This window comes from Pteropus medius, unplaced genomic scaffold (genome assembly GCF_902729225.1).
Source record: "Pteropus medius unplaced genomic scaffold, Ma_sr-lr_union100, whole genome shotgun sequence".
Lineage (NCBI taxonomy): Eukaryota > Metazoa > Chordata > Mammalia > Chiroptera > Pteropodidae > Pteropus > Pteropus medius.
The window spans coordinates 5,264,513-5,291,006 of record NW_024352787.1 but is presented as its reverse complement, the minus strand read 5'-3'; the positions used below and the strand labels follow the sequence as shown (position 1 = coordinate 5,291,006).

The 26,494-nt window shown below is 31.3% G+C and overlaps 1 protein-coding gene across 1 annotated transcript in view; it reads right to left on the bottom strand.

The window, feature by feature from the left end:
* The window catches only part of PCLO (piccolo presynaptic cytomatrix protein), a 349,327-nt gene that overhangs the window by 7,027 nt on the left and 315,806 nt on the right, over positions 1 to 26,494 (bottom strand). Inside the window, 1 exon segment of the mRNA XM_039849076.1 lies at positions 24,187 to 24,260. Coding sequence (XP_039705010.1) covers positions 24,187 to 24,260 — 74 coding nt within the window.

Genomic DNA, 26,494 nt, shown 5'->3' with positions numbered 1-26,494 from the left:
AAATTAAAGTCATCTTCTATATGTTTCACAAACTGAAACACAAATTTTCTAGATATAGTTAAATCATAGTACTTTAGCAGTCAATAATTATAGATACTTCATAGTAGCTGGATGTTAACTTTACTCTCAAGGAACTCAAAAAAATAAGGTTCAAGTCAAAGATTTTATGTATAGCTAAGCTGTCTTTCAAGTATCAAGCCTAAAGTTTTTAGTATAAAGAACTCAGGAATACTGTACCAAGGTTGATTCTCTGAGAAATGTATTAGAGGATGCTTTTCATCAACTCATAGAGATAACTAGAGAAACTTCAGCAAACGAATTGATAGTGACTATTTATATATTTAAATTACAAAGAAGACATTGGTAATTTCTATAAAAAGCTATTATAAACATTGTCTGATCACACACAAAAATAGTAAATCTATTTATAAAATGATTCTATTTCTTTCCTCCAAAGCCATAAGAAAAAGCAAAAAGAACTACTGTTCCATCTCTCAACCCAAATCTGGGTTGAAGGGAAAAAAGACTATTCTAACATGATAAGGAGGGAGTCAATGAAAATTCACTCCCATTATTTGTAGCCAATAGAAGTTGTGGGCACAATTGATTACACTAATGAGTATGATGAAATAAAATTTATTTTTATAGGTTATATTCCTTTTTTATAGGCCTTAAATCTCCAACACAACAAGCATGTGAAATTTGTTGTTGTGGTTGTTTTCCATTTTCTCACTTGGGAAGAAAGGTACAATTAAATACTTGCTAATTAAAGTTCTCAAGTCATCACATTGCTTGCTTTTTCTTGGAAGGTTAAATTCACATGCATCACAGTGTAATACTTGTGAAGTTCTATATAAGTTTCTCCTATCTAAATATTATTCCAGCTTTTTTTTCAATGTTTCTACTAAAAGAAAAAAGGGACAAGCCCACTGAGGTGGTCTCAAAGAAGAAATGCATTAATTGTGAGTCATCACAATTAATCATGTCTGCCTTTTCATAGGTTCAGAATGCCTTTTCACTTGAGACAAATGCATGAATGGTGACAAAAAACCTCTGTGTCCACTGTCTCCACAAGGATGGGCAACAACTCCAGATCTGGTCAAGACTGCACACATAGAGGACACATGAGGATGTTTTGTAATTTTGTTTGGAACAGAGAATAAATGGGTGGTGAAATTTGAGAGCTAAAACACAAATAATCCCATTTAAAAACTATTAATAAATTAGAAACATCCTGGAACAAAAATTAAATAAGATGGAAATAGATATTATTGTCAGAGAGGAAAGAAAAGCTTTGGATGATATAGAGAGGAAAATACAGAATAAAGGAGTTAGAGAACAACTACAGGTTTGTAGAACTGAAAATATGATTCAATATAACTGATTGCTCAGAAAAAGAAAATTCAAGAAAATAAAAAAATAACATTTATAATATAAAGGTATTTCTCTGAAATAACAGAAGAATAAATCTGTGGATCAAAAGAGCATTCTATATTTTTGGAAATGCTGATAAGCTGATACATTGAGATTGCTATTTGAAGTATTTCGAGGATATATAAAACAATCCTAAATGATCTAGGGAAAAATAAATCCCCTGAAAGAGTACATTGGTGTATAAAAGAAACAGACAGCTTTCTTAAGTATTTAAAAGAGTATACCAGAAGATATTGAGGATATAATAATGAGAGAGAGAGAGAGAGAGAGGGTGGGGCATGGAGAGGGAGAGGTTTGGAAGGGGGAGAGAGAGTGGAAAGGAGGGAAGAAAGGAAGGAGAGAAGAAAGGAAGGAAGGAAGGAAGGAAGAAGAAGGAAAAGGAAAAGGAAGAAGGAAGGAAGGAAGGAAGGAAGGAAGGAGGGAGGGAGGAAGGAAGAAAAATTTGAAGATGAAATCCAGACAACAAATAAAACATGGGACAGGAAAGTGGAAGAAAGTGGAAGAGCACTGATATCCTTTTAGTAGAGAGTTAATCAATAAAATTCAAAATTGAAATATAGTATTAAAAATCATAGTTATTCCACCTTTTAATATTTTCAGTTTTGTTTCTTAAACTTAGTGAGATCTTTTATAAGCTAATATGGCAAAAATATTTAGTAAAATAAAACTATTCCTTTGCTTTTATTGTGATATATTCTTCTCTAAATTAAAAATATATATATAATCATTTTTTGACACAGCATGAATAATTTAATTCTATTTTAATAAAATCGTGTGTCTCTTCATCTCAGCTAGCTAAAGTGTTCTAACTAAGTATAATTGTAAAATTGGCTTATTTTTATCTTCCACAGCTTTCTTTTTTCATATTCTCTGGTGCTTTATTCTCCATTAAGATATGTAATGCTCTTTCCACTTTTTGTTCTCTCAAAAATAAAAGTTTACATATATTTTATCTTTGAAAAATGTGTGTATGTCATATCTATATATACACATTCATGTACGTACCTATATCTATATCTCTACATATCAAATTTATATTTTTAGACCATATTTTAATTAAGAAAACATTACAATTAACAAAACATAATCAATATTTTACAACAAGAAACAGGGTTGATATAATCCTCATTTTACAGATAAGGAGAACAGTGGCTTGAGTATTCTAAGTAACTTGCTAAATTGTTAAGTGACCCAGGCAGAACTTCTAGAAAAATCTAAAGGAGTGCATCACTACCAAGCCAGTATAACAGGAAATGTTAGAATTCTTTAAGAAGAAAAAGGGGAGGGGGGGGAAACCATGAATAATAAAATGACATATCTAGCAGCAATTATTTTTAAAGTAAATGGATTAAATGCTCCAATCAAAAGATAGGGTGGCTAAATGAATAAGAAAATCCAGATCTTCTGATTTTAAGTTCAGGGCTTCATTGTCTCATGAACATCTTATATTTTCTTATAAATAAGATTTTTTTAAAGCATTGATGCATTCATGGAGATATTCATTTAAAAATATTTATTAAAAATACTATCAGAATGAAAGAATTTCCAGGGGCTGTTTTGCTATTTTATTTTAGCCACAAAACAGGACCTTAAGAAGCAGATAAAACATAGAAATAATTATTTTAGATGTTTAAACAATGGCTAGAAGTTACCATCTATATATACACATTGAGTCAATTATGCAGGTTATTTATATTAAACAAAACAGCAATAACTACTTCCTAAAATATTCATGATAATATGAGATTCTGTATGCAATAGACTTAAACATACAAAATGATTTAAAAGAAGTGACTATTAAGAAAATGTTTCTATTTTACTTACATTATTGGTATCTGTAACACTTAACTGTACATAAAGTAAATTGAGATTCACTCTCTGTCAGAATTCTAAGAATTGTATTGCGATCTGAGCATCTGAGCAGCTTTTGCCAATGTAAGATCATTTTAGGCAGAAATCGCTTTAGAGGCAATGTTTAATTAACTGAAAGTGAATACAATGTGGAAAAGAAAAGTAGGAAAGAATAGTACTTTGTAAAAGGGAAGTCTGTGTATGGAAAACAGCATAGAGTGAATAAAATTTTCCAGGCTTAGATTTCTTTGCATTTGCAAATAAATACTATGTATCAAGGCTGCAGGTCACTGATGCTAGCTAATGAAGCCTGAATTGGTGTTAGATAAGATATATATTTAGCCATGATAGTCTATCATCTCATAAATTATCTATCTCCTGTTGTTCATTCCAAATTTAAGAGAAGTCTAATATGAAATTAAGATGGATTTGAACAACCAGATATTCTGGCTTCTAGCCTTGTGAGATGGCAGGCCAGTCATAAATATCTCTGCTTTGTATTTCTTTACATTACAAGGTGAAAATATGTAAGATTAATTATAGACTATGTATAATATCTCAGCTTTGTAGGATAATAAATATTGGAATATTTTCTAATTAACTAAATATTATTTAGTTCTGGCTCTCTACTAAATATCTTCTGTTCTAAATATTTTTTTCTGTTTACTCATGGTTTTTAAACCCAGCCATTACAGAAAGTCTTATAATATCTTAATACCTGGAAATAGCTAAAGTAGTGATGTATATTCCCTTATATATAATTGTATTTTTCTTTCTTCTGATTGTTTCTATTCTATCTGCTTTAGGTCTAAATGAAATTTTTAAAAAATGCTAGTGTAACAAAGGTAAATTGTTAGCACAATGTCTGAAATGGTAATTATCAATTAGCATTAATTATTTTATTTTTCCACATTTGATGCGTGGAAAGTCAATTCTGGAAATAATCTACAGTTTACACCTAGCAAGTATCTATATCATTAGGTCAATTGTTCAATTTATTCAGAGTAACAAACAAAACAAAAATATATATTGAAATATTCATATGTCAATAGCTTTAAAATTAAAATTTCTAAAAATAAAAAAGATCTTTTTCCACTTTGCAGAGCCTGTTACAGAGAGGAAATAAGCTCGCTATAATTTGTTTTATTCACCAATCTTTCTCTGCAATTTCCAACCAGACATATTAACCCTACCCTAGAATCTATAATAGTTTTACTTTCCATGCTAAAATTATATCTATCTCTTCAACAAGTTCCAAGTGGTATTCGATAATTTGACTGTGGTATTCAATAATTATCTGTGATTGGCACTTACCCTTTCTTTACACTATGTCCCTGAGCAGAAAGAAAGTTACTAGATCTTTTAATAAGTCTGATAATCGTACCTGTATTAAATTTCATCTCTTAGTATATCATCGTTTTGTAGAGACTGTATACAAGCCACTGATATGTGTTAAACTTAATTCTCAAAAATATGTTTTCTGGGTGGAGGTTCTTACCTGCATAGGAACGCTTTATGTGTAAGAATAAATAGAAATGAAGAATTACAGTTTTTAAAGATTTAATCCAAGTAATTTAATGTTTGAAAGAGGCAATTAAGAATAAAATTATGTTTATTTAATGTTATAGTGCATTAAATTCTAGTCCTATTACTCTTACTATATGATCTCATGAAGTTTGTTCTTAATAAATCAGCTTATTCATACAATAAAAATGATACCATGCAGCTAGCTCCATTAACTTTTATACCTCTGTATCTCACAAATGATTATAAATGCTTGGATCCAGCATTTTCTACTAACACCCACCATCAATAAAGAGTTAGAGAATTCCTAAGTTAGGATTTGTCAAGTGCTTTGTGATCAGATATAAATAATTTCTTTATAGTACAATTCAATGGATTTGGTTTTCAGGAAAAATGATTTTTCATCGTAAATATATTTTAAGAAATATAATTGCTACTCTCTCATAGTTTAAGTATACACTCATCTATAACTAAGTAACAAGGAGAAAATTCTGATATGTCCTAAATTAAACTACAGCAGGCCAGAGAGTGGAAGGAAGAGATAAGAGAGGTTAATCAATTAGCAATTGCAAGCTGAAAACCAACAAAAGACTGCTTACATTCTCGAATGTATGTTGAAACTTTGAATTCTTTTCCAGGTGGCTAGTTCCATGATTATCTAGAGCCAAACACCAGACTCCATCATACCCTGCTTACTCATGAACTTTCTACCGGTAGCCCACAACCAATACAAAAAAGCAAGGACTTCATCCTTATGGACTATGCAACTATTCAGAATTAGCCCTGCTTCACCTTCTCTCACCCTCTTTATCTATAGTCAATGCAAATTCTTTCAAAACAACTTACATCTTTCTTTCCCAAACTCATTGTATGAAAGAGCCTCATCAGCCCCACGATGGTGGACATGTTTGTCTTCTAGCCCTTCTAGCCCTGCTACTGGCGGTTTAGACTGTATGTCTCAGGACCTGGTCCTTTATCTGGCTAACATATGGCTCAACAAACCCTTTCAGAAGAACATTTGGCCTCAAAGATTATTGTTTAACATAAGTGAAGAGTACTATAATATTATGAATGATGAATACCAATTAAATAATTTTTAAAATAACATGTAAACTTCTGTCATATTATCTCACTTTTCCTCAAACAGGTGAAATAAAGGTATTTATTTTAATTTCACTTTAAAGAAAAGAGACTAAATTTTAGGGTGACTAACTTTCCAAAAGTCACATAGCTATCTTAGATATTTCCAGCAACATAGTCCAAGGCTATTGACAAAATTGTGATAATTCATTATGTGATAGTGATTGTGTGCCAAATTCATCTGCATGTTTGTGAACATGTAAGGTTTGGGGGGAGGAAACTTGGGATTTTGTGGGGGACCTCAGAATTTGTGGGGAAGTTGTTCTGGAAAGACCAGGTTCAAACAAGAAAGGAAATAAATGCTTACTCCTTTCTTTTCCAAAGCATTAATTTATGAACCTATATTTCCTGATTCGTTAGATGTAGGAAGTAACACTTCACTTGAATGATAAAGACAATGTACTCACTTTATTGAACAACTCTTGTGTTCCAGGTACTTTATTATATAATATGCTACAGCCTTTAAAGTGCAATGACTGTGCCTTGTTTATCCTTGCCTTTTTATTTCATAGAAAAGAATCTAGTAATATTAGATGTTCAACAGATGAACTTGTAACAAATTTCTAATCTTTACAGCAAACCTACAAAGTATCATTTTCACCTGTCTGAAGGAACTGATTTATCACGTCTGACTCAAAAGCCCACACTCTTCCCACTAAATCAGCTGAGGCCACCAAATTAAGATATTTGGGGATTTTTCTCCCTAAACCTAGAGTTTCGCCCAAAATAAATGCTTGTATTCACTGTATTAATGTCGTTCTCTGTTAACATGCATATTTCCAAGCCTCAATTATTCAAAGATATGCAGTTACATCTGAATTCTTTTCATGTGTCAGGCCTAATTAGCAGCTGAGTGAGGAGGCATTTTATTATGTTTTCATTATTTTTTTTTTCCCCCAAGGAAGAAGAGTTCTGTAAGCTTTTCATTAAAACCTTTATTTTGAAATAACCCAGATTCAAGGAGATATTTTATACAATAAGACAGGCATTCTGGTCTAATATGATTTAAGAATTCTGTGAAAGTAGGACAAAACTGCCCATTCTCTCTATATTCTGTTACATAAAGAAATCCTTTCTTTCTGAGAAAAAGTCAGAAAAACATAATTTTAAGAGGAAAAAATAGATTTTTCTAATTTCAATGTTTTAACCGGGTTCTTTTTGTCCTTTTTATATATGCTTCTTAGCATTCATTTTATTGTGACTGAAAATAACCAGAGGTCTTTTTAAAAAAATTTTCAATTGAAAACCTCCAACTATCTTGTATGAGACAAAAAAAAAAAAAAAGAAAGCTAAAAACAACTTTTGCTATTAGAGAAGAAAAACTGAAAACTTAAATGAACATTACATTGAAAATGTTTGGAGTTTTCAAATAACACTCAAAAACCTCAGAACAAATTCTAGGAGGAGTGAAGGAGGAGGACTGGTATCATAGAGCAAGAGGGTATACAGTTTTTTTCCAGAGAGGCATCAAGCTTAAGAAGTCAAGGCTGGCATCCCAAGTTCACAAGATCTTGGGGAGCCCTCCGCTCTAAGTTGTGGTCAAAAAGATTGAGTTGTCTTGACCATCTAAAAGCAGGCAGGTTACTCAGCTGGGAATAGGGGTGTGCCCATACATATACTCTGAATAGAGAGAAGCATTGGCATCACCATGTAAAGACTTCAGAAAATAAAAGCCGATAATAGTATAATGTTAGGGAAATTAGAAGCTCCTGTGAGGAAAAATTGTAAGAGTGAGGCTACCAATTAACTGTAGAAAAACCTCCAGCTTCTCACAGGAGTAGATGGTGAGCAGGTAACCAAGTAACCCTTGAATGAATTTGTGGCTACTGTCTAAGTTTTAAATGAGGGTTAAATAAATTATGAGAATCAAATGTTTCCACTGGCTCACTAGGTTAGTTACATCGTTTCTTCTTGGTTCTTAGATTAATTTTATCACTCAATACATAGTGATTTTAATAGTCCTTTTAGTTTTAACTGATTCTTCAGTTTTCCACTTTCTACTAAAGCAACATATAGGAATATTTTATTGATCCATTCTATTGATCCTATTTTTTCCAGGTATCACTTTATCTTCATTGTCCTTAACTGCCATACAAGATAAAAGAACTAGATCCACCCCAACTGTTTATTCTCAGCCCACTTGTGCTAGATGTTCTCTTTTGCCTCTCCAATTCTCCTCTTCATTAGTCTTACCTTGCTTTTCCCCAAGAAGAAAAACACTTGAAATTCATCACCTGAGTTGCCTTACCTTATGACTTCTGGTGGGGTTTTGGCAATAAAGAACCCGCAGGAGATGTGAGGGTAGAAGAAGAGAGACTGGATTGTTTAATGCTTCTCTGACCCCATCCTCTTTTGCTGGTTCGTTTGCAATGGCTGTGACTTGCTATAAAGACTACGGCTCCTATCTGGTGTCTCCTGTACTATGGCTAGAGCTCTTTCTGGGTTCTGACAACAGCCTCCCTCCTCACGCTGCATTAAACCCAGGGTGGGAGTGGCTTTTTTTGTGGCTTAGTCCTTTAATGTTTTACCTTTCCTTATTAGTTCCCTTAACCTTCGTAAATGGTCCTTTTGTAAAATTCTTTTAACTACACCATTTGAATGTGTCAACTGCTTCCCGCTAGGGCTTCAGGGAAGATCAATTGTTGCATATAAAATTAGACAATAATCCAGGATTTTTTGATCCCTTTTGATTTTTGGTACCACTTTTAGTTCCCATATATTCCTGGGCCTATATCTACACTTTGTATTCTATGCCAGTGTTCCCTTCATTTTGCACATGTACCAAACTCTTTTTATCATTATGTCTTACTCTCTTGCAGGGTAACTTCACTCCTGTATCAGTCAGAATTGATCAGATTCTGCTGTAGTAACAAATACTACCAAAATATCAGTGATTTAAAACCGAAAGATTTAATACTCTCTCATTGTACATGTCCATTGAAGTTTGACAGTCTTTATAGTGACAACATCTCATACTGATGGGACAGTTACTCTCTTCCTCTTTGCTGACTGCCATGCCTAGAGAAAAAGAGAACTTTGCAAGTTTCACACCAGTAATTAGGTGTTCAGTCTCAAAATGGCACACATCATGACCACCCATGCCCCACTGGCTAGACTAGTGCCAAAAGTTGCCAAAGAGGCTGGGAGTCAGAGAAATGAAAATGACTAGTGTTTAAGCAACACTAAGAAACACCAAAGCTTTCTTTGGTCCTCTTTTTTCAAGTTGACTTGGATGTTGGAGTTTTTCTATTATTTCTCATGAATGTTATATTGAGTTCCTCAAAAATATCCAGCCAGTAATTTAATTTGAATTTTATTAGATTTATATTTTATTGTTTCACTGGGAAGTATGAAATGTTTCTACATTTATTTGGTTCGTCTTTTATGCCCTTTCATAGAGTCTTAAAATTGCTTTTATTGAAGCCTAGAAGTTGCTGTAGATATCTTGATTATTTTATGTTACTCTGATACTTTTTAGTTTTGATATTATAAATATTATTCTTATTGCTGTTGCTTTGTTGTTATGTATTATGGTTACTTTATTTGTGATCTAGAGCGGGGTTCTTCAACCCGCAGGCCAGGGACCTATACCAGTCAGTGGTCTGTTAGGAACTGGGCCACATAGCAGGAGGTGAGCGGCTGGCAAGGGAGAAAGCTTCATCTGTATTTACAGCCATTCCCCACCGCCTCAGTTCTACCTTAGATCATCAAGCATTCGATTCTCACAGGAGCACTGGCCCCTGAAGCCAAAAAGGTTGAGGACTGTTCATCTAGAGTAATTCTTATTAATTATAACATTTATCTCTTGATTCTGTTGTATTTTCTACATATATATTTAATTGTGCACAAATAATCCATTTTATTTTTTTCTCTTCCAATAATTGTACCTCTTCATTTTCTTCCTTACTCATTAACTAAAACCATTGCTATGTTAAATATTAATAGTGGCACTGGACATTCTTGCTGAGCCTAATCTTAAAAGGCACATACAAAAGTAAGAGAAATGAAAAATCAAATAATTTTTTTAAAAAGTAAAATCTTTACAAAAATAATGAAGGCTCTACTTTTCCTAAAGTGCCAGGAGTTGTCATCAAAAATAGAAGTTTAATGTAAATCAGTTTTCTTCATCTATTTAGTTTCATTTATTATATCATTAATTAATATGTAAAATTATTTATCAATTTTTCATAAATATAGTTTTTCAATTCTATATTATTATAAACATTGTTGAAATGAACATTTTATATGTAACACTTCACAGATGGATAAAAGAGTGTAGTTAGACTATAGTAAAATATTAGGATTTTTAAAATCATTGGTTTAAACAATATCCACATTTTCAAAGTAAGTTGTTACTGTCAAATTGGTCTTTTAAATGTTTATACTAACATTTTATGTACTGCTCTTCTATCAGCAGTATATAATTCCATTTTGTCACATTTCTGCAAATTCTAGGTTTTCTTAATGATTTTTAGAAAAACAATATGGACACACACACATACTGGGTCCTTATCTATTCCCTTTATATACATAACAAGTATCTGCTCTCAGTCTTCATTTTTTATTTTAATTAGTTTCAATTATACAGTACATTGTTAGACATTTATATAGTTTATAAAACGATCCCTCTAATTGCTCCTTCTCTCTTCTGATTTTCTACCTAGCCAATATATTAATGCTAACTGCATTCCTTATGCCATGCTCCCCATCCCTATGATCATCTATTGACTACTAATTTGTACTTCTTTAACCCTTCACCCTTTACTCCCAGCCCTCCCAAAACCCCCTCCCCACTGTCTGTTACAAAATTGTCCACTATAATTGTGTCTGTTTTAGATTAGTTTGTTATTTTTGTTCCTTAGATTCCTCATGTAAGCAAAATCATATGGTATTTATCTTTCTCTGTCTGACTTACTTCACTCAGCGTAATAACCTCTAGGTCCATCCATGTCGCTGCAAATGGTAGGATTTCATATTTTTTAATGGCTGAGTAATATTCCATTGTATATATGGACCATAATTTCTTTATCCAATCATCTGTTGATGGGCACTTCGGTTGCTTCCATATCTTGGCTACTGTAAGTTATGCTGCCATGAATATTGGGGTGCATAGATCTTTACGAATTATTGTTTTTGTATTCTTTGGATGAATATCCAAAAGTGCAATTGCTGGATTAAAATGTCTACCCATTTTTAATTTTTTGAGAAACCTCCAGACTGTTTTCCATAGTGGCTGTACCAATTTGCAATCCCACCTACAATGTATGAGAGTTCCCTTTTCTCCGCATCCTCGCCAACACTCGTTTTTTGATTTATTGATGATAGCCATTCTGACAGGTGTGAGGTGATATCTCATTGTGGTGTTAATTTGCATTTCTCTGATTGTTAGCAACCTTGAGCATCTTTTCATGTCTATTAGGCATCTGTATTTCCTCTTTGGAGAAGTATCTGTTCATCTGTTCAGGTCTTCTGCCCACTTTTTAATTGGATTGTTTGGTTTTTTGTTGTTGAGTTATATAAGTTCTTTATCTATTTTGAATATTAACCCCTTATCAGATGTATCATTAGTGAATATCTTCTCCCAAACAGTCGGTTGTCTTTTTATTTTGTTGATGGTTTCCTTTGTTGTACAAAAACTTTTTAGTTTGATGTAGTCTCATTTATTTTTTCTTTTGTTTCCCTTGCCCAGTAGATATATTCGAAAAAAAATTTCAGTCTTCATATTTTTAAATTTTGTTTATGGTGTCATTTTGTGAAAAAAATTTTTAACTGTAATGTAGTCAAATTTATTAGACTTTTGCATTATAGTTTTGATTCTGTGTTTTAACAGTTCCTTTCTATTCTGTCATTAGGAAGATAGTCTCTATTTCTTTCAGAAGGTTATAAATGTTACTTTTCATTTTAGATACTTAAACTATCCACAGTACCTATTTATTACATTTTATAGTGTGAAGTAGTAGTAATTTTTTTTTCCATGCAGGCAGCCAATTTTCTCCAAGTCATTTCTTTATCTGTGATACAATTTTTATATAAATAAAGTTTCTGTATACATGATAACATTTTTGGGGCCATCTGTTTTGTTTCACTGGTTTACCAGATTATGCTTCTGCTATACCACAGTATTTTATATACTGTAATTTTATAATTAATCTTGATAACCAAGGGCACCCATGCAGATACTCAATAATATGGGTCAGAGACAAAAGTGTTTTACATCACAGGTTTTTAAAAAATTATTTAATGACACACCTTAGAATATTTTTATTGACATTATCACAGGGTTCTTTTAAAAATTAAATGAACTAATACAGTGTCCAGTATATTTAAACTCTCAGTAGGCATTTTATTAACAGTTCTTCCTTATGCTATGGTAAAATATTTTTTATCATTCAATTTTTATAAATCCCAAGTCATTCTGAATCCCAAATCCAGCAATATAATATATCTCTGTGGCAGGAATGCCACATTGATATTTCCAGATGGTACCATTCACTAACTGGTTTGTGTGAACAAGTCCTCCCAGAACTGTGCTGTGCACATCCTACTTGTCCATACATGCATGACACTGACCTCAGGCTTCCTAGTAAATTAAACACTCAAGATTATTAAGATTATTAATTTTTTTAATAAACAGAAAACAATTACTGTAAAATTGAAAACACCTTATTAAAGAAAAGTCTATGACAAGGAAATGATCAGTTAATTAAACTTAGTTATTTGAGTTTACTATGTCAAATCAAACATTAGAAAAATCTCAATCTGAGATTGCTAATCCATATTCCTAAAGTCACAAGAAAAACGTATTCAGACAACAGATCATATTTCAGAGCTATAAAACATCTTAAGCCAATAAGCAAAGCTCATATAAAATTTACTCAGCTAAACTCACTGCAAACTATAAAACAGCAAATTGTAAATTGGCTGAAAAATATTGCAGCCATCTTAAAATCTAACTAAATTGCACAACTTGACCTAAATTTGACTCAGCCAACTTATTATTAACTAAAAGGAAGTGAACTCAAACTATGAAACTGTCAAAAGTAACAAACACTTGAAGAAAAAGCTGTCTTGAAAAATAAACTGTTGACAAATGGTTCCTGTTTTTCTGCCCTCTTAACAGTAACTAAAAAAAAATTTGAATTCCTTTTTCCACCAATTAAAACAGAAGTCAAACAGAGCATGCCCTGCTCAACTCAACACAGAACCATAGAATTGTGATATGAACTCAGATACTTCAGTACTAAAGACTGTGTATTAATTTAAATCATTCAACCAATAATCCTGTTTCTCTGGTTTAATGGAATATTAGTGAATGAAAAAAAAGTTAAAAGGGTAAAATTATAATTCAGTTAATGCTCTTACTTTAGGTGATGGAGTATTTAGATAAATTCCAATTCTTCCAGTTCAAATAAAAATAATCTTCCCAGAGAACTTTCTAGAGTGTATATATCAACATTTATACCTTTCCAAATATAAAATTGTATTTTTTTATTAAACCTGCTTTCAATATCTTATGGTAGCATTCTGGATTTTTGAACTACCATAGATGTATAAAATTAAAAAATATATATATTGAACTATTCCCTTACTGTCTTCAGGATACCGCCTGGAAGTTTTTATTAAAAAATTCAAGTTTCTTATCTGAATTAGTTTGCCAGTGATTTTTCTCCTTCACTTAGAGTGCCTTACATACACACTCACATACAAATCAGTATATGGAAGGATTTGATTCATCAAGTTTTCCATATTTGGAACAACAGATTTATATCACTATATATATATATAGACAAAGTTAGAGACAATATAAGTGTAAAATCTCATTCAAACTCCATTTCATTCTATTAGTTCATCCTGAAAATGTGCCCTAAAGTGAGAACCATATGGCTTTTCAAAGCACAATTTCTTTCTTTAGAAATCTATGAAACATAGGTTTGTGTTTTATCATTTCCTCACTGTTTCTTTATCATTTTATGCTGAACTTTGTTAACACTTTTTCAGTTTCTTTTTAAATTATGCTTGTGTTTACTGGTCATTTATAATGTGCCATTTAATTTCTATGATGTTAGTGCCCAAAGTAGTTTTATTTGCATTTTGATTCTGCATTATTTTTAGAACAAAGGCACTCCTATTTGTCTTCTTAGGTAGCTCTCAGAACTGTCCGCCCTCTTTCTCCCCCTGCTACTTCTGTCTGCATTCTAGTTCTTATCATTTCTTACTTGTACTATCGAATTGCATCCTAACTTGTTGCCTGACTGCAGATGTGATCTCCTATAATCCATCTTTTACAGCATCAAATCTGACCATGTAATTTTCCTTCTTAAAATCTATCTATAGCTTCCAATTGCCTATCTAGAACATAAAGTCTAAATTCCTCCTGACAATGCCTGCTATTTCATAAATTACCTGAACCATGATTACCTTTCAAGCTCTGCCTCTCTCCAGCACAGAACTCTGCTACAGTCACACAGAAGTTCCCACAGATACACTAATATTACATATTCTCTCATGTTCCGAAGGCTTTGAATATGCGGTTTTCCTTTACTGAAAACTTTGCTAGCCCTCCTTCAGTTAGACTACTTATTACTTTTGCTTCAAGAACTTTCTTAAAAAGCATTCCTTGACAGATAGGCTTTGGTCACACAACCTAGAGTGCCTTAGTATTCAAAATACATTCATTCACCTTTATTTTAACTCGTATCCCAATTGTTCTAAACATATCTGTCTGCTCCAGGGCACTGGTTCTTTCTGTTGGAGACTCAACATTAATCATCCTCTATAGATCCAGCTGGGCTTTAGTGAAAAAGCACAACTGTTAAAAATACAGTTATTATATTTTTAAGTAGTTTATGTAGTTTTTAATCGAAGTGATATCATCTCTTTCAGTTTAGTTTTAGGGTGGTAACTTCCTTAAAAGGTGTATATCAACACAGAGGATTAGCATCAATTTTCAAGATATTTGGGTCTGGAAGGTATAAGAAAAGAATCTTAAGTTTTAAGACTCTATCTCAATATTAACTTGAATTTCACAACATTATTACTAGGCTTTATTTATCTTTTAGTCTCCATGAGTCTCGATTTCTTAATTCAAAAAATATTTATTAAGTGGGTATTTGGTGTAAATCTCTGTGCTAGACACTGGGAAAATCATAAATATTATAATATAACAATATACAGATGGTGTATTATAGTATTATGTATTATTGAAATCTATATAATTTTATTAACCAATGTCATCCCAATAAATTTAATTTAAAAAATAATTATAATATCTATTATAGAGGGTTGCGAGAACTGAGGGCCACCAAATCTTTAAAGATCTCAACAGAGTGCTTAGCAAGTAAATGGGAGTTGTGATGTTGTGGTTATTGCTGTAAAGGAGAATGTGTTGACTTTTTTGAGAAGATGATTCATCAAGTAAAATAAGTTTATATATATATATATATTTTGGTAGAATAAATACACATGTAAGTTATACAATAGCAACAATGTCATAATAAAATGTGTAATGTAAAGCCCTGCTACTCCTATTTAGTATTCCATAACACCAGTGACAGTTGTCTGGGATTCAAAGGGCAATGTAAATTACAGAAATCACAATAGTGTGCTATCTCATGGATAAGTACACATCTACTTTGGATGATAACAGTCTAAAATTGCATCTGCTGCCTGATGCAAGAAAATACTCGAATGCAAAAGATAATTGAGTAGATAGCAATTCTGTTTTAAAATAAAAGATTTACACAGGCAAGTGTTTTTTTCCTATAATTTTTATTGTTGCAAAGCAAATAATAGAATATATTGATTATTTTAGAATCTAGCAGTCAAACAATAAAGAAACAATGTGCACTTTCCTCAGAGTATATTACCTCATATCTGTTTTATTTTCTTATCTGTAAAATTGGTTCCTTCAGGGAAAGTGTTGCTTGGTTGAGCAAGGGCTTCTTTTGTGAAAAGTGCTAGTTTTTTTTCATGTGTGTATGTGTGTATGTCAGTTCTGGTTTTTACTTCAATTTAAAAGCTTTTTTTCCTACAGAAAATTATGTAAATTTTCAAAAGACTTTTTGAATAAAACAAATAAAAATGTTTCAATTAAAAGAAGTAACTAATAATCTAAATGGTAGAAAAATAAATTAAATGAATTTTGTCATTATCCAAAATTCAGAAACTTTTCCTGGCTGAGAATTTATAAAATTCATTTTAACTTTTAAGTAAAGTGAAAAAAAGTTAAAACAACTTGGTAGTTGGAATTTTACAGCATTCCACCCCCCTAGAGATTTTGTATTTTATTGTCATCAAATTCAGGCTTCTTAAAAGTGATAAAGCTCTCTCTGTACAACATTGGTGCTATCAGAATATATTTAATGAGTATGTTAGATAAAGGGAGTACTCAGTTGCAATAACTATTACTAGTTTTAAGAGAATGGCTATTCATAATTATTTAGGGTAATAGTAGGAAGTTATTTACTTACTTCAAATAATGCTTCTGTTTTTGTACTTGTTAGTATTGTTTGATCCCTATTTTATTTCCTCATGTATTAAAAGGTTGAACCATATTACACTTCATGACATCTTTTGCAAAAATCAATTCTCCCATGTCCCAAGCTTTCATTTTCCCTAACTATTAATAAAATTGCTAAGAAAAATCTATCAACTATTTTTATGTTTCTTTGGTTCTTTATATTTATATTCCTCAGTGAGTAATCCAGGACTAGAAATCAGTAGCACTGAATTTTAAACTCAGGCAATTTTGGAAAGTATAATAAGATCTATGGGAGTCATCTTCCACAGAGGGGAGGCGTTACTATACAAGAGATCACATCAGAATTACTTGGGGGAGAAGAGTAGTTTGAAATACTGTAATAAAATATGTATCATTTTTTCAAAACAAACTGGAAAATGTAAGACCCTACAAATATCTTTTCTGGCGGAATGTCAAACGCAGAAAAATATATTATTTTAGAGAACATGATTTTAAAAGGCTTGGGAAAAATCAGTTCAGGATTAATCACTTACATGGTACAGGCGACATTTGGAAGGATGATAGCTAGCACTTATTGACTATGTGCCAGACACAGTGCCATGTGCCTTACAATCATTATTTTCATCAATTCTTACAACACACTGATAAGGTGGGTACTTTTGTTATTCTTACTTTTGTAGAGACAGAGAATTTGAATAACTGGCCTAATATCATACAAATATATATTGGCATATCCAAATTGGTATATAAAGTACAGCATTCTATAAATAAGAGAACATTATATGTAAAGATGTCAATTCCCTCAAAATTACATTAGTTTTAATGTAATTAAATTTATGTGGAATTTCCTTTGCTTCTCAACAAAGTTTTAAATTTTCTTTAAAATATTTTTAAAAATAAACAGATAAAATAGTCTAATTTAGAAAAACTGAAAGTAAAATTAGAATAATTGAATAACTGTGGCACCGATAGCTATAAATAGACAGACAAGTCAATGAAATATTCCATAAATCCCATTACCAGACATAAGTATACTTGAAAATTTTGAATATAGTTGATGTGGTATTTCATATTACCGAGGAAAGACAAATTTATTTAATAAATGTTTTTCTTCATACAAAAGAGCTAAAAGAAAATAGAAATTATTATGTACCATAATCCTCTATATGGGTAAAGAATATCTAAATAAATAATTGAAGAAATGATAATTATCTATTGATTTGACCCTATATATTTTTGTATTTAAGTTCAAAAACCAAAGTCAAGGATTTAAATTGTCATTTTAAAAGCAGTGGACTCAACCCTTTGTTCACATATTTTGTTACTCACATCACTGAAGGACCACCATCTGTACTGTTCATTCTTCTCAGTAACCTCAATAACTTCAAATGTCATATGTAAACTTTGGTGAGGCACCAAGTGTATTGGTTAAAGGTATGGGGTTTAGTATTTGACATTGTTGGGTATGTGTCTTGACTTTGCCCCCAACAGCACTAAATTCCTCTGACTCTCAATTTCCCTGACTTATAGAGGAAAAAATATCTACTATCTGTTTTTACTGAGATTTTTTTTTTATTAGTAAATAATGCTTAAAAGAGATAATGATCCTCACTACTCCTGGTTCATGTTAGATGCCCCTTAAATGTTACTACATTATGACTCTGAATCTAGATCCAAATTGAAACCCACATCCTGAATCCTAGATTCATAGTCTAACTACATAACGTAATATATCTACTTGGATTTCCCATTTGTGCTTCAATTCCCCCAAATTCCTAAAGTAAGATTTGAATAAAAAGAGGTCTACCTTATTCTTCCATAGAAAGATTCAGTATTTTAAGCATTGATACTGTCCAAATTCCTCATTAACATTTAATAGTTTCCCATTGTTCTCAAAAGCATTGTGAACTCCCATGTCCAACCCAACTTTGTACAAATTTCCAATTTCTGTGTTCCCGCCTTGCATCTTTTGTTTCATTTTCACTAAATTAACTTTCTCCTACACACCCCCAATCCTTTTTTCCATTTGTCTCTTTGCTCATATGGTTCCCTTGGTCTGGAATTTGCCTCTCCCTTTGTCACATGCTTTTGAAAGACTTTCTCCGTCTTTCAGATCAGTCACCACCTATAACCTCTTTCACAAAGCTATGCCTCCTGACTCCTACAGTACACTATTTCCTCTCTTTCTTTTGAATTTTTATCACGATTCTTCTTTAAATTATTAAAAGTGATAAAATATTTAACAATGGGCATAACACAGTCTCCAACCAATGCAAATGCTTGGTGGCTGTACATACTGATTGAGCAGGTGTGCTTACTGGTTGATTATGGGATAGGACCATACTAGATCATAAAAGCCCTCAAATCAGCATATGTATTGACTTGATCTTTATAGCATTCAAATTTTTCACACAGTGTCTTACATATAAATAGGCATACTCATATTTAGCACTAATCAACTTTAGAAATATAAAAAACACAGTGTATGTATCAGTAAAATTAGAGAAAGAAGATTATAAATAAATAAACATATTTAATTTTATAATACAATGTACACATGGTCAGTTTTTAAATACAAAATGTGTAGGACAAGTAGGACAAGTAATCAAATGACACAAAACAATCCACTAATCACATTGCCTTTGATAACATTCCAACCTCAAAATTGAGGTAAAAATTAAATATCATATTTATTAATTTTAACAACACATTTGCTATATAAATGTTATAAATAACTTTTATCCATTGTCGGCTTCAATGAAACTGAATTTAGATAAAGATAATTTTTAATTTAAAAATTAACTCCTTGAAAGATCATTACTGACATCAGCACAATTAAGAGAATTAGGAAATGCCAAAATAATAAAAGATGAAGTGATATATAGATGACAAAAAAAGATATTACATATTTAATTTGAAAGTTCTTTAGTTTAATTAGAATTAGAGCCTGAAAAAATGGCGACATGAATTTTTTTAAGGAATAAGAGCACTAACTCTTATCTGAGTTGTGGGAACTCCACCAGGGCATGGAGTGTGTCACATTCTGCATTCCATCCTCAGTGCTTATCCTTGCCTCATTAACAATGAGTGTTCAGTAAGTGTTTGCTGAGTGACTTATTGAATGCCTTAATAATAGCTATTATTATGTTCTAATTGAGGGTCATCCAGGGTGGTTTTATATTTTTCTCTTTGAGGGTTAATTTTTTTAAAAACCCAGTTGGACAGAGAAAGAGAAGAAATTAAATGAGTATTTTACATGGAGTACTTGGTTATGCCAATCTACGAACTCTTAGAGGGATATCCATTACTTACTCCATCCCTTTTTCCTACTTAAAAAAGAGAAAATACTTGGAGGAAATTAAATCTTTGTGTGTGTGTGTGTGTGCTTATCAAAACAAGATAAGAGAGAGGACTCCAATACTGAGGATTAGATTTTTATTGGTTTAATGCAAGAAGTCATTTCTGTCCTACACTTGCTTCATGGACTTTGCAAAATATGTTCCTTCACCTAAAAAAGCTCATACTAATCACTGTTAGAGCTATGTATAAAACATATATTTATACAAAATACACTTGAAATTTGAGTTAAACGAGATTGTTGTGACTATAAATTTCCATTATTTCTACATATATTGTTACGCTTTTTTTTTTTTAAACTCTTTCAATAAGATACTGAATCAAATCTTATTCTCTGCCTTACTCCCCTCCCTGCCTTCTTCTTAGGTTAGCATTACCGGTGATGTGCTTTCACACGCGCAATTATTTGAAAACATTTGTGAGTAGAGCTTAGTGTATTTCTATAATGGTAGTTTTATTTATTTTGGCCCACTGAAAGTAGAAATTGAGTGATTAAATTGAGGCTTCCAAAGATACTTAAGCAAATAAATGATTCATTATAGTTATTTGTTTTTTAAATGCATGCAGCCAGGCAAATTAAACTTCATACCAAGTTATGATCTTGATGTCTGATGTTAACACTTGTGAACACTTGGTTTAAAAGAATAAATGGGTCAAGCCAGTCACTATATGTAATACTTGTGAATGCCTACTAGCAAAAAATAACACTATTAAATATACTAAATAAAAAATTTAGGAAAGTACTATCTCATTTATCTTGAGGGTATTAGAGGTTTTTAATATAAGTTGGAAAAACACGATTGAAAGTCTAGTTGATTTGATCTAAATCTTTAAGAGAAATGGTCTTGTATAGCTCTCTCAACAAATATGTGATATTTTATCAATCTTGACTAATTTTATTCCTTTGAATGGGATCCAAATGGCTGTATCTTAAATCTACTTCTAATTTAATAATAGCTACACTTTAAAGGATATTAATTATATGTCAAACATAGAGCTTATTTGCACTTTACTTTGGGATTTACTTAAATTGTAGAAGTTCAGCTTTTCATTAGTAGAGATAGTTTAGAAGAGTATTAACATTTTCCACCACGACTTAGGTCAGGACCCCAGAACCTTCAATTGATCTCACCTTCTGACCCACTGAATTAATCTCATGCTGAGATTAAAATTTATGACTCACTGCTATAGAGAAGATGAAACATTATTTGACAAAATGACTAAGTGGAAAGTAGATTTTAAAAAAATCAGAACACTAAGTAAGTAGACTTGCTCAATAAGTAGAGTAAGTTTATGGCTATTTAGCATTAAAAAAAACTCATTAACATGTTCAACATAAAATTTCAACTCCATTTTTGTATTCTGTACACTATAATTTCAAAACAAAAATAAAAACTTATGAAAACAAACTGTATAAAGGTGATTACTTAAAATCTATGATATGCTTTTGATTTTTTTTTTTTGCTTTTGATTTAAAGTATGCTGTCTTAGATCATTTCTTTGTAGATCAATTTTCCTTGAAGAGAATCAAGGTGTTCATAAAACAAAGTGCTTAAATAAATTACATAAAAGACTCAAGATAAAGGGGAACATTGCAAGATCTACAATTTCAAGAAAACTGTACTAATCAACAAAGATACACTGTTTTTCTGGTGCCCTGATGAAGAATTCAAGGAGTAATCCAGTCTTGAAAATACATTATGTCCAAAAACATATTGAACAACTCTATTTTGTTTGTTTGTTTGTTTTCTCGTGAACTGGCTATTTATGTTGACCAATAACAAAAAGAAGTAAAGCAATCCTCTGGATCACTGAAAACAAGATATATATCATACATCATATATCTCAAGTACAACACAAAGTTGATTCCGTATTTCTATGAGAGCAAAACAAAATCCTGCACTTTAGTGTCTTCTTATCTGCTTAGAAAAAATACATTTCTGTATAATTTGATAATTTTCTGCCCACTCTCTGTCTATATATTCTTCTTAATTTAAAATTGTTTCTAAAGGTTTAATATTTATTGCATTTTTCTTTTCCACATTGTTAGCAATCTCTTATATGTTTCTTATAGAACTATTCATGCCCAATCTCATAGAGACATGTAAATTATAAATTTGCTTATTATCTAAATATCAGAAGTAATGTCATCAAAAAAATTGTCCAAAATATTGCTACCAAAGGGCACATGATTATAAATGACTCGTATTGTAATACATAGTCCATCTTTTTTCTATACTAAACTCCAGCCCCTGTGCTCAATAACTAAGCTGAGATTAAATCTTGATAAGATCTAGTTCACTAAAATATAAACATATTGACTCATAAGTTTAAATAAAATATAAAATTGTCTATGACTGGCTCTTCTTGGAAAAACACGTATGTTTTGTGTGAAACATATAAAAGTAGAAAGTGTTAGTATGAACAATTTCTATTCATTGACAACTCAACATTTATACTAAAATAATTTTATTTATAAACTTAATAAAAGGTGAAGTTAAATAACTAAAGTTTTGAAAAAAACTGCACATGAATTGCTTCTCTATATACCTAAATTCTAGTCATATGAAAATCAATGACTTCTTTTTTTTTTTCAGTAAGTTCTATATATGATTATATTGTTTATTCATTCATTCAACAAACACTCTTGAAGTAACTCTATGAACAAGGCTTTCTGCTAAGTGCTGGGACCTCAAGATTAATAAAACCATAGTTCTGGTCTGAGAGTTGTTCAGCCTTATGAGGGAGACAGGCAGCGAAATAGGTAAATGTAAAGCAAAGAACAATGATAACAAAACATGCAAATTATAGTGTGATTGGCATAGATTTTGTAAGTGGTAGAAGCACACAGGAAGAGGAGGCAAAATAAGGAAGAAAGTAAATTAAGTAGTTAGATGCTTCTATAGGATCTCCAGCAAATTATTGGGCAAGATATATTTCTGGCATTTGCTATGTTTCTCCCTTGTCTCCCCCTTTCATCAAAACAGACTTGTCCTGGTTTCAGCTCTCACTGGCCTCAAGCCTACTGGAACAGTAGCTTCTTTCTGCTACCTATCTTCTGCTTGGTTTTCCAGTGTCTTCCACAAGTATACAATAATCACGAGCTGCAAATTTCCTCTAGTTTAAATATTCAGAGGGGTTTCCAGGGAATTTGGATGGTAGATTTGGGGCTACTCAACATATAGATAAGAGTTGATGAGTTTATGCAGAGAGAAGGTGAGTAAACAGACTGATGGATTAAGGATAGAACCCTAGGGAACATGGCAATAGATAGAGGAAGCACAGCCTTTGAATGAGTCTAACTTTTTCTTTCTTTTTTTTTTTTTTTTTTTTTGTAAAACCAGAACAATGTGATATCCACCAGGAATCTTAGGCATCACTTAGAGACAGCATTTATCAAATGAGGTTCTGAAGATAAAGAGATCAAGTCACCAATTAGGTAACAAGACCAGATTTGAAACCCAAATCTTGGTTTTCTATTTCCTCATCTAGTGTCCTTGTGATGTCATTTGTTTAATCATTCTTTTGAATAGCATGTGGTTTCATATCATCTTCCTTGGTTCAAGTCACTTGCTTTTATTTGTGTGATGTTTGCACTTCAGTTTCTTTTATGGAAAACAAGTAAATGATATTATTTATCTTCACAGGTAATTTTAAGAAATTAAATGAGATAAACATAAAAAGTATTTAGAGTAGTGTAAAGTAATTAAGATAGTTAAAATTATTGAGAGGTTGGTACAATTCATATTCATGAAGAATGACAGTGCTATCAGATCTTATCACAATATTATGAAAGACAAGCATCATTGTGCACCTTACAGACGCTGATTATATGTTTTCTAAAGTTAAAATTATTTTTGGCATTTGTAATACCCTTACCATTTGTTTGATAAAACCAAATTTAATTTCAAATTAAGTTTTGCTTTAGAAGTTAGTTCAGTCATTTTTTTTCTATAAAATGACTTTTACATCATTAGTTTGTTCTTAGTTCCATATATTTAAGAATTTCCATTGACTTAAATGAGCTTCCATGATTTATTTTTTATTTTCATAAAATTTTAAATGAAAAAAAATTTTCAAATTTAAAAAAGTTTTTTCTTTCCCCTGAGGAACTCTTCTGAGTCTCCCCTGTCATCATTCTCATTCTTTTTCCTCTTTTAAATTTTTTGTATCTCAAAATACTTAAATGTTAAATATGCATGAGAAATCGAGAAATTGTTGAATAAAGTTACAAAGTCATTCTAATTTAATGGATAACATAGAAACTGATGGCTTACTTTCTAATGCTTTTGCCATTAGTGCTTAGAAATTAACATTCATATTAAAAGAAAAACAAATTAAACACTTATACTGCAGCATATAGATCCAACCAAAATCCAGTATTGTAAATTTTAACTTACCTTCAGTGTCTGCTAGTCCGACTCCTACTCCTGGTTGTTTTATAAGCTCTTGACCATTCTGCCCCATCTTCCCTCTATTTATAAAGAAAATGAAAGGTTATACAATATGCAGTTATGATCTCCTAAGAGCAAATAAGAGGACAAGTTTGCAAGAATAGAATAACATATATTTAGACCTGCAATAAATTACCTGGATGACAAGTATAAACACAATAAATTGTTCTAGATAGTATTCTTTTTAAAATGGGAACTTATTTATAATGAGTCGTATATATCCTTTGACAAGAAGGGAAATTTTGAATTAACTTATAAAAATAATATTATAATAACACAGAATCTTTTTCACTTAGTGGTTTTCCTTCAAGTTCTTCCTGTGTTTGCAGTTGTGTGTAGCATATTGGCTTTTGAAGTCGGACTGCTACATCTCTGCTTCCGGCTTTACTATTTTATGCTATGTGTCATCTAAAGCAAATCTACTTAATCTGGTGAATTTTCAATACAAGGATAGTAACATTAGCTACCTTTGGTTATGAAAATATCATATGACAAAATGTATATAAAGTGCTAAACACAATGCTTGAAATATCATAACATTCAATAAATATAAAGTATTAATAAACAGGTATGCACATAATGGCTTTGGAATTCAGCCAGAGACTGCTACTCACTTTTAGTTTTAGCCTCAAACTTTTGGAAGGCTAAATAGATGAAGAATTCATGATTCAAGATTTTAAAATTGTCTCATATACTTATGCAAGATGTTCTAAAAAATGGAATAAAAATGCTTACTTGTTAAAAAGGGTGCTTGAACAACAGAATATCTTAATACTATGTTTCTCAACAATAATTCTAACATGCCATTATTTACTAAAAATTCTTACTTTCCTGAAAATACTTGGTTTGCCGAACCCACTGAAAATGTAACCATAATTATTTCTTAAGAATCGAATAATACTACTACCCAAAGCAATTTACAGATTCAGTGCAATCTCTATCAAAATACCAAAGGCATTTTTCACAGAAGTAGAACAAATAATCCTAAAATTTATATGGAACTACAAAAGACCCTAAATAGTCAAAGCAATATTGAGAAAGAAGAGCAAAATCGGAGGTATCATGCAACCTGATACCAAACTATATAACAAGGCTAAAGTAACAAAATGATGGTTGCCAGATGTGAGAAGTTTGAGGGGGTAGATGAAAAAGGTGAAAAGGATTAAAAGTACAAATTGCCCATAATAAAAATTGTCATGGAGATATAAAGTACAGCATATGGAATATAGTCATTATAACTATGTATGGTGTCAGATGGGTATTAGACTTATTAGGGTGATTACTTTATAAGGTACATAAATGTTTAATCACTATGTTGTACATCTAAAATTAATATAATATTATATGTCAATTATAATTGAAAAAATTTAAAAAACAATCTAATTATATCTTACTTGAAAACTGCTCTAAAGACTATTTTATTCTACTGACAATTGTTCTGAATATGAAAAAGGAACAGATGTAAATTCAGAAATTATTTTATCTTGAAAGACATTACATTGCTTTATTTTGACAAGTCTAGATCAAAGGTTTAAACACTATATATATATATGTGTGTGTATATATTATATATATGTGTATGTGCATATACATACATATATATATATAGTTTGCATCTGAATATATACAAAAAATCTACTACAAAGTTATAATAATTAAAACAGTATGATAATGGCATAAAAATATATGTATAGACTAATGGAATAGAATAGAGAGCCAGAAATAAATTCTCACTTATATAGTCAATTAATCCATGACAAAGGAGACAATGATATAGAAGCAGGAAAGACAGTCTTTTCAATAAGTGTTGGCAAAACTGAACAGATACATGCAAAAAAAAAAAAATGAAATAAGGACTTTCTTACACCATATACAAAAATAAACTAAAAATGGATTAAGATCTTAAATGTTAGACCTGAAACAATAAGACTCCTAGAAGAAAACAGGCAGTAAGTTCTTTGACATCTCTCTTAGCAATATATTTTTGGATATATTTTCTCAAGCAAGAGAAATGAAAAGAAAAGTAAATAAATGAGACTACATCAAACTAAAAGTTTTTCCATAGTGAAGGAAAACATCAACAAGACAAAAAAGAACCTATTGAATAGAAGAACATATTTACAAATGATACATCTGATAAGGGGTTACTATCCAAAATACATAAAAAACTCATACAACTTAACACCAACGCCCCCCCACCCAACAATCCAATTAAAAAATGGACAGAGGACTTGAATAGACGTTTTTTCCTAAG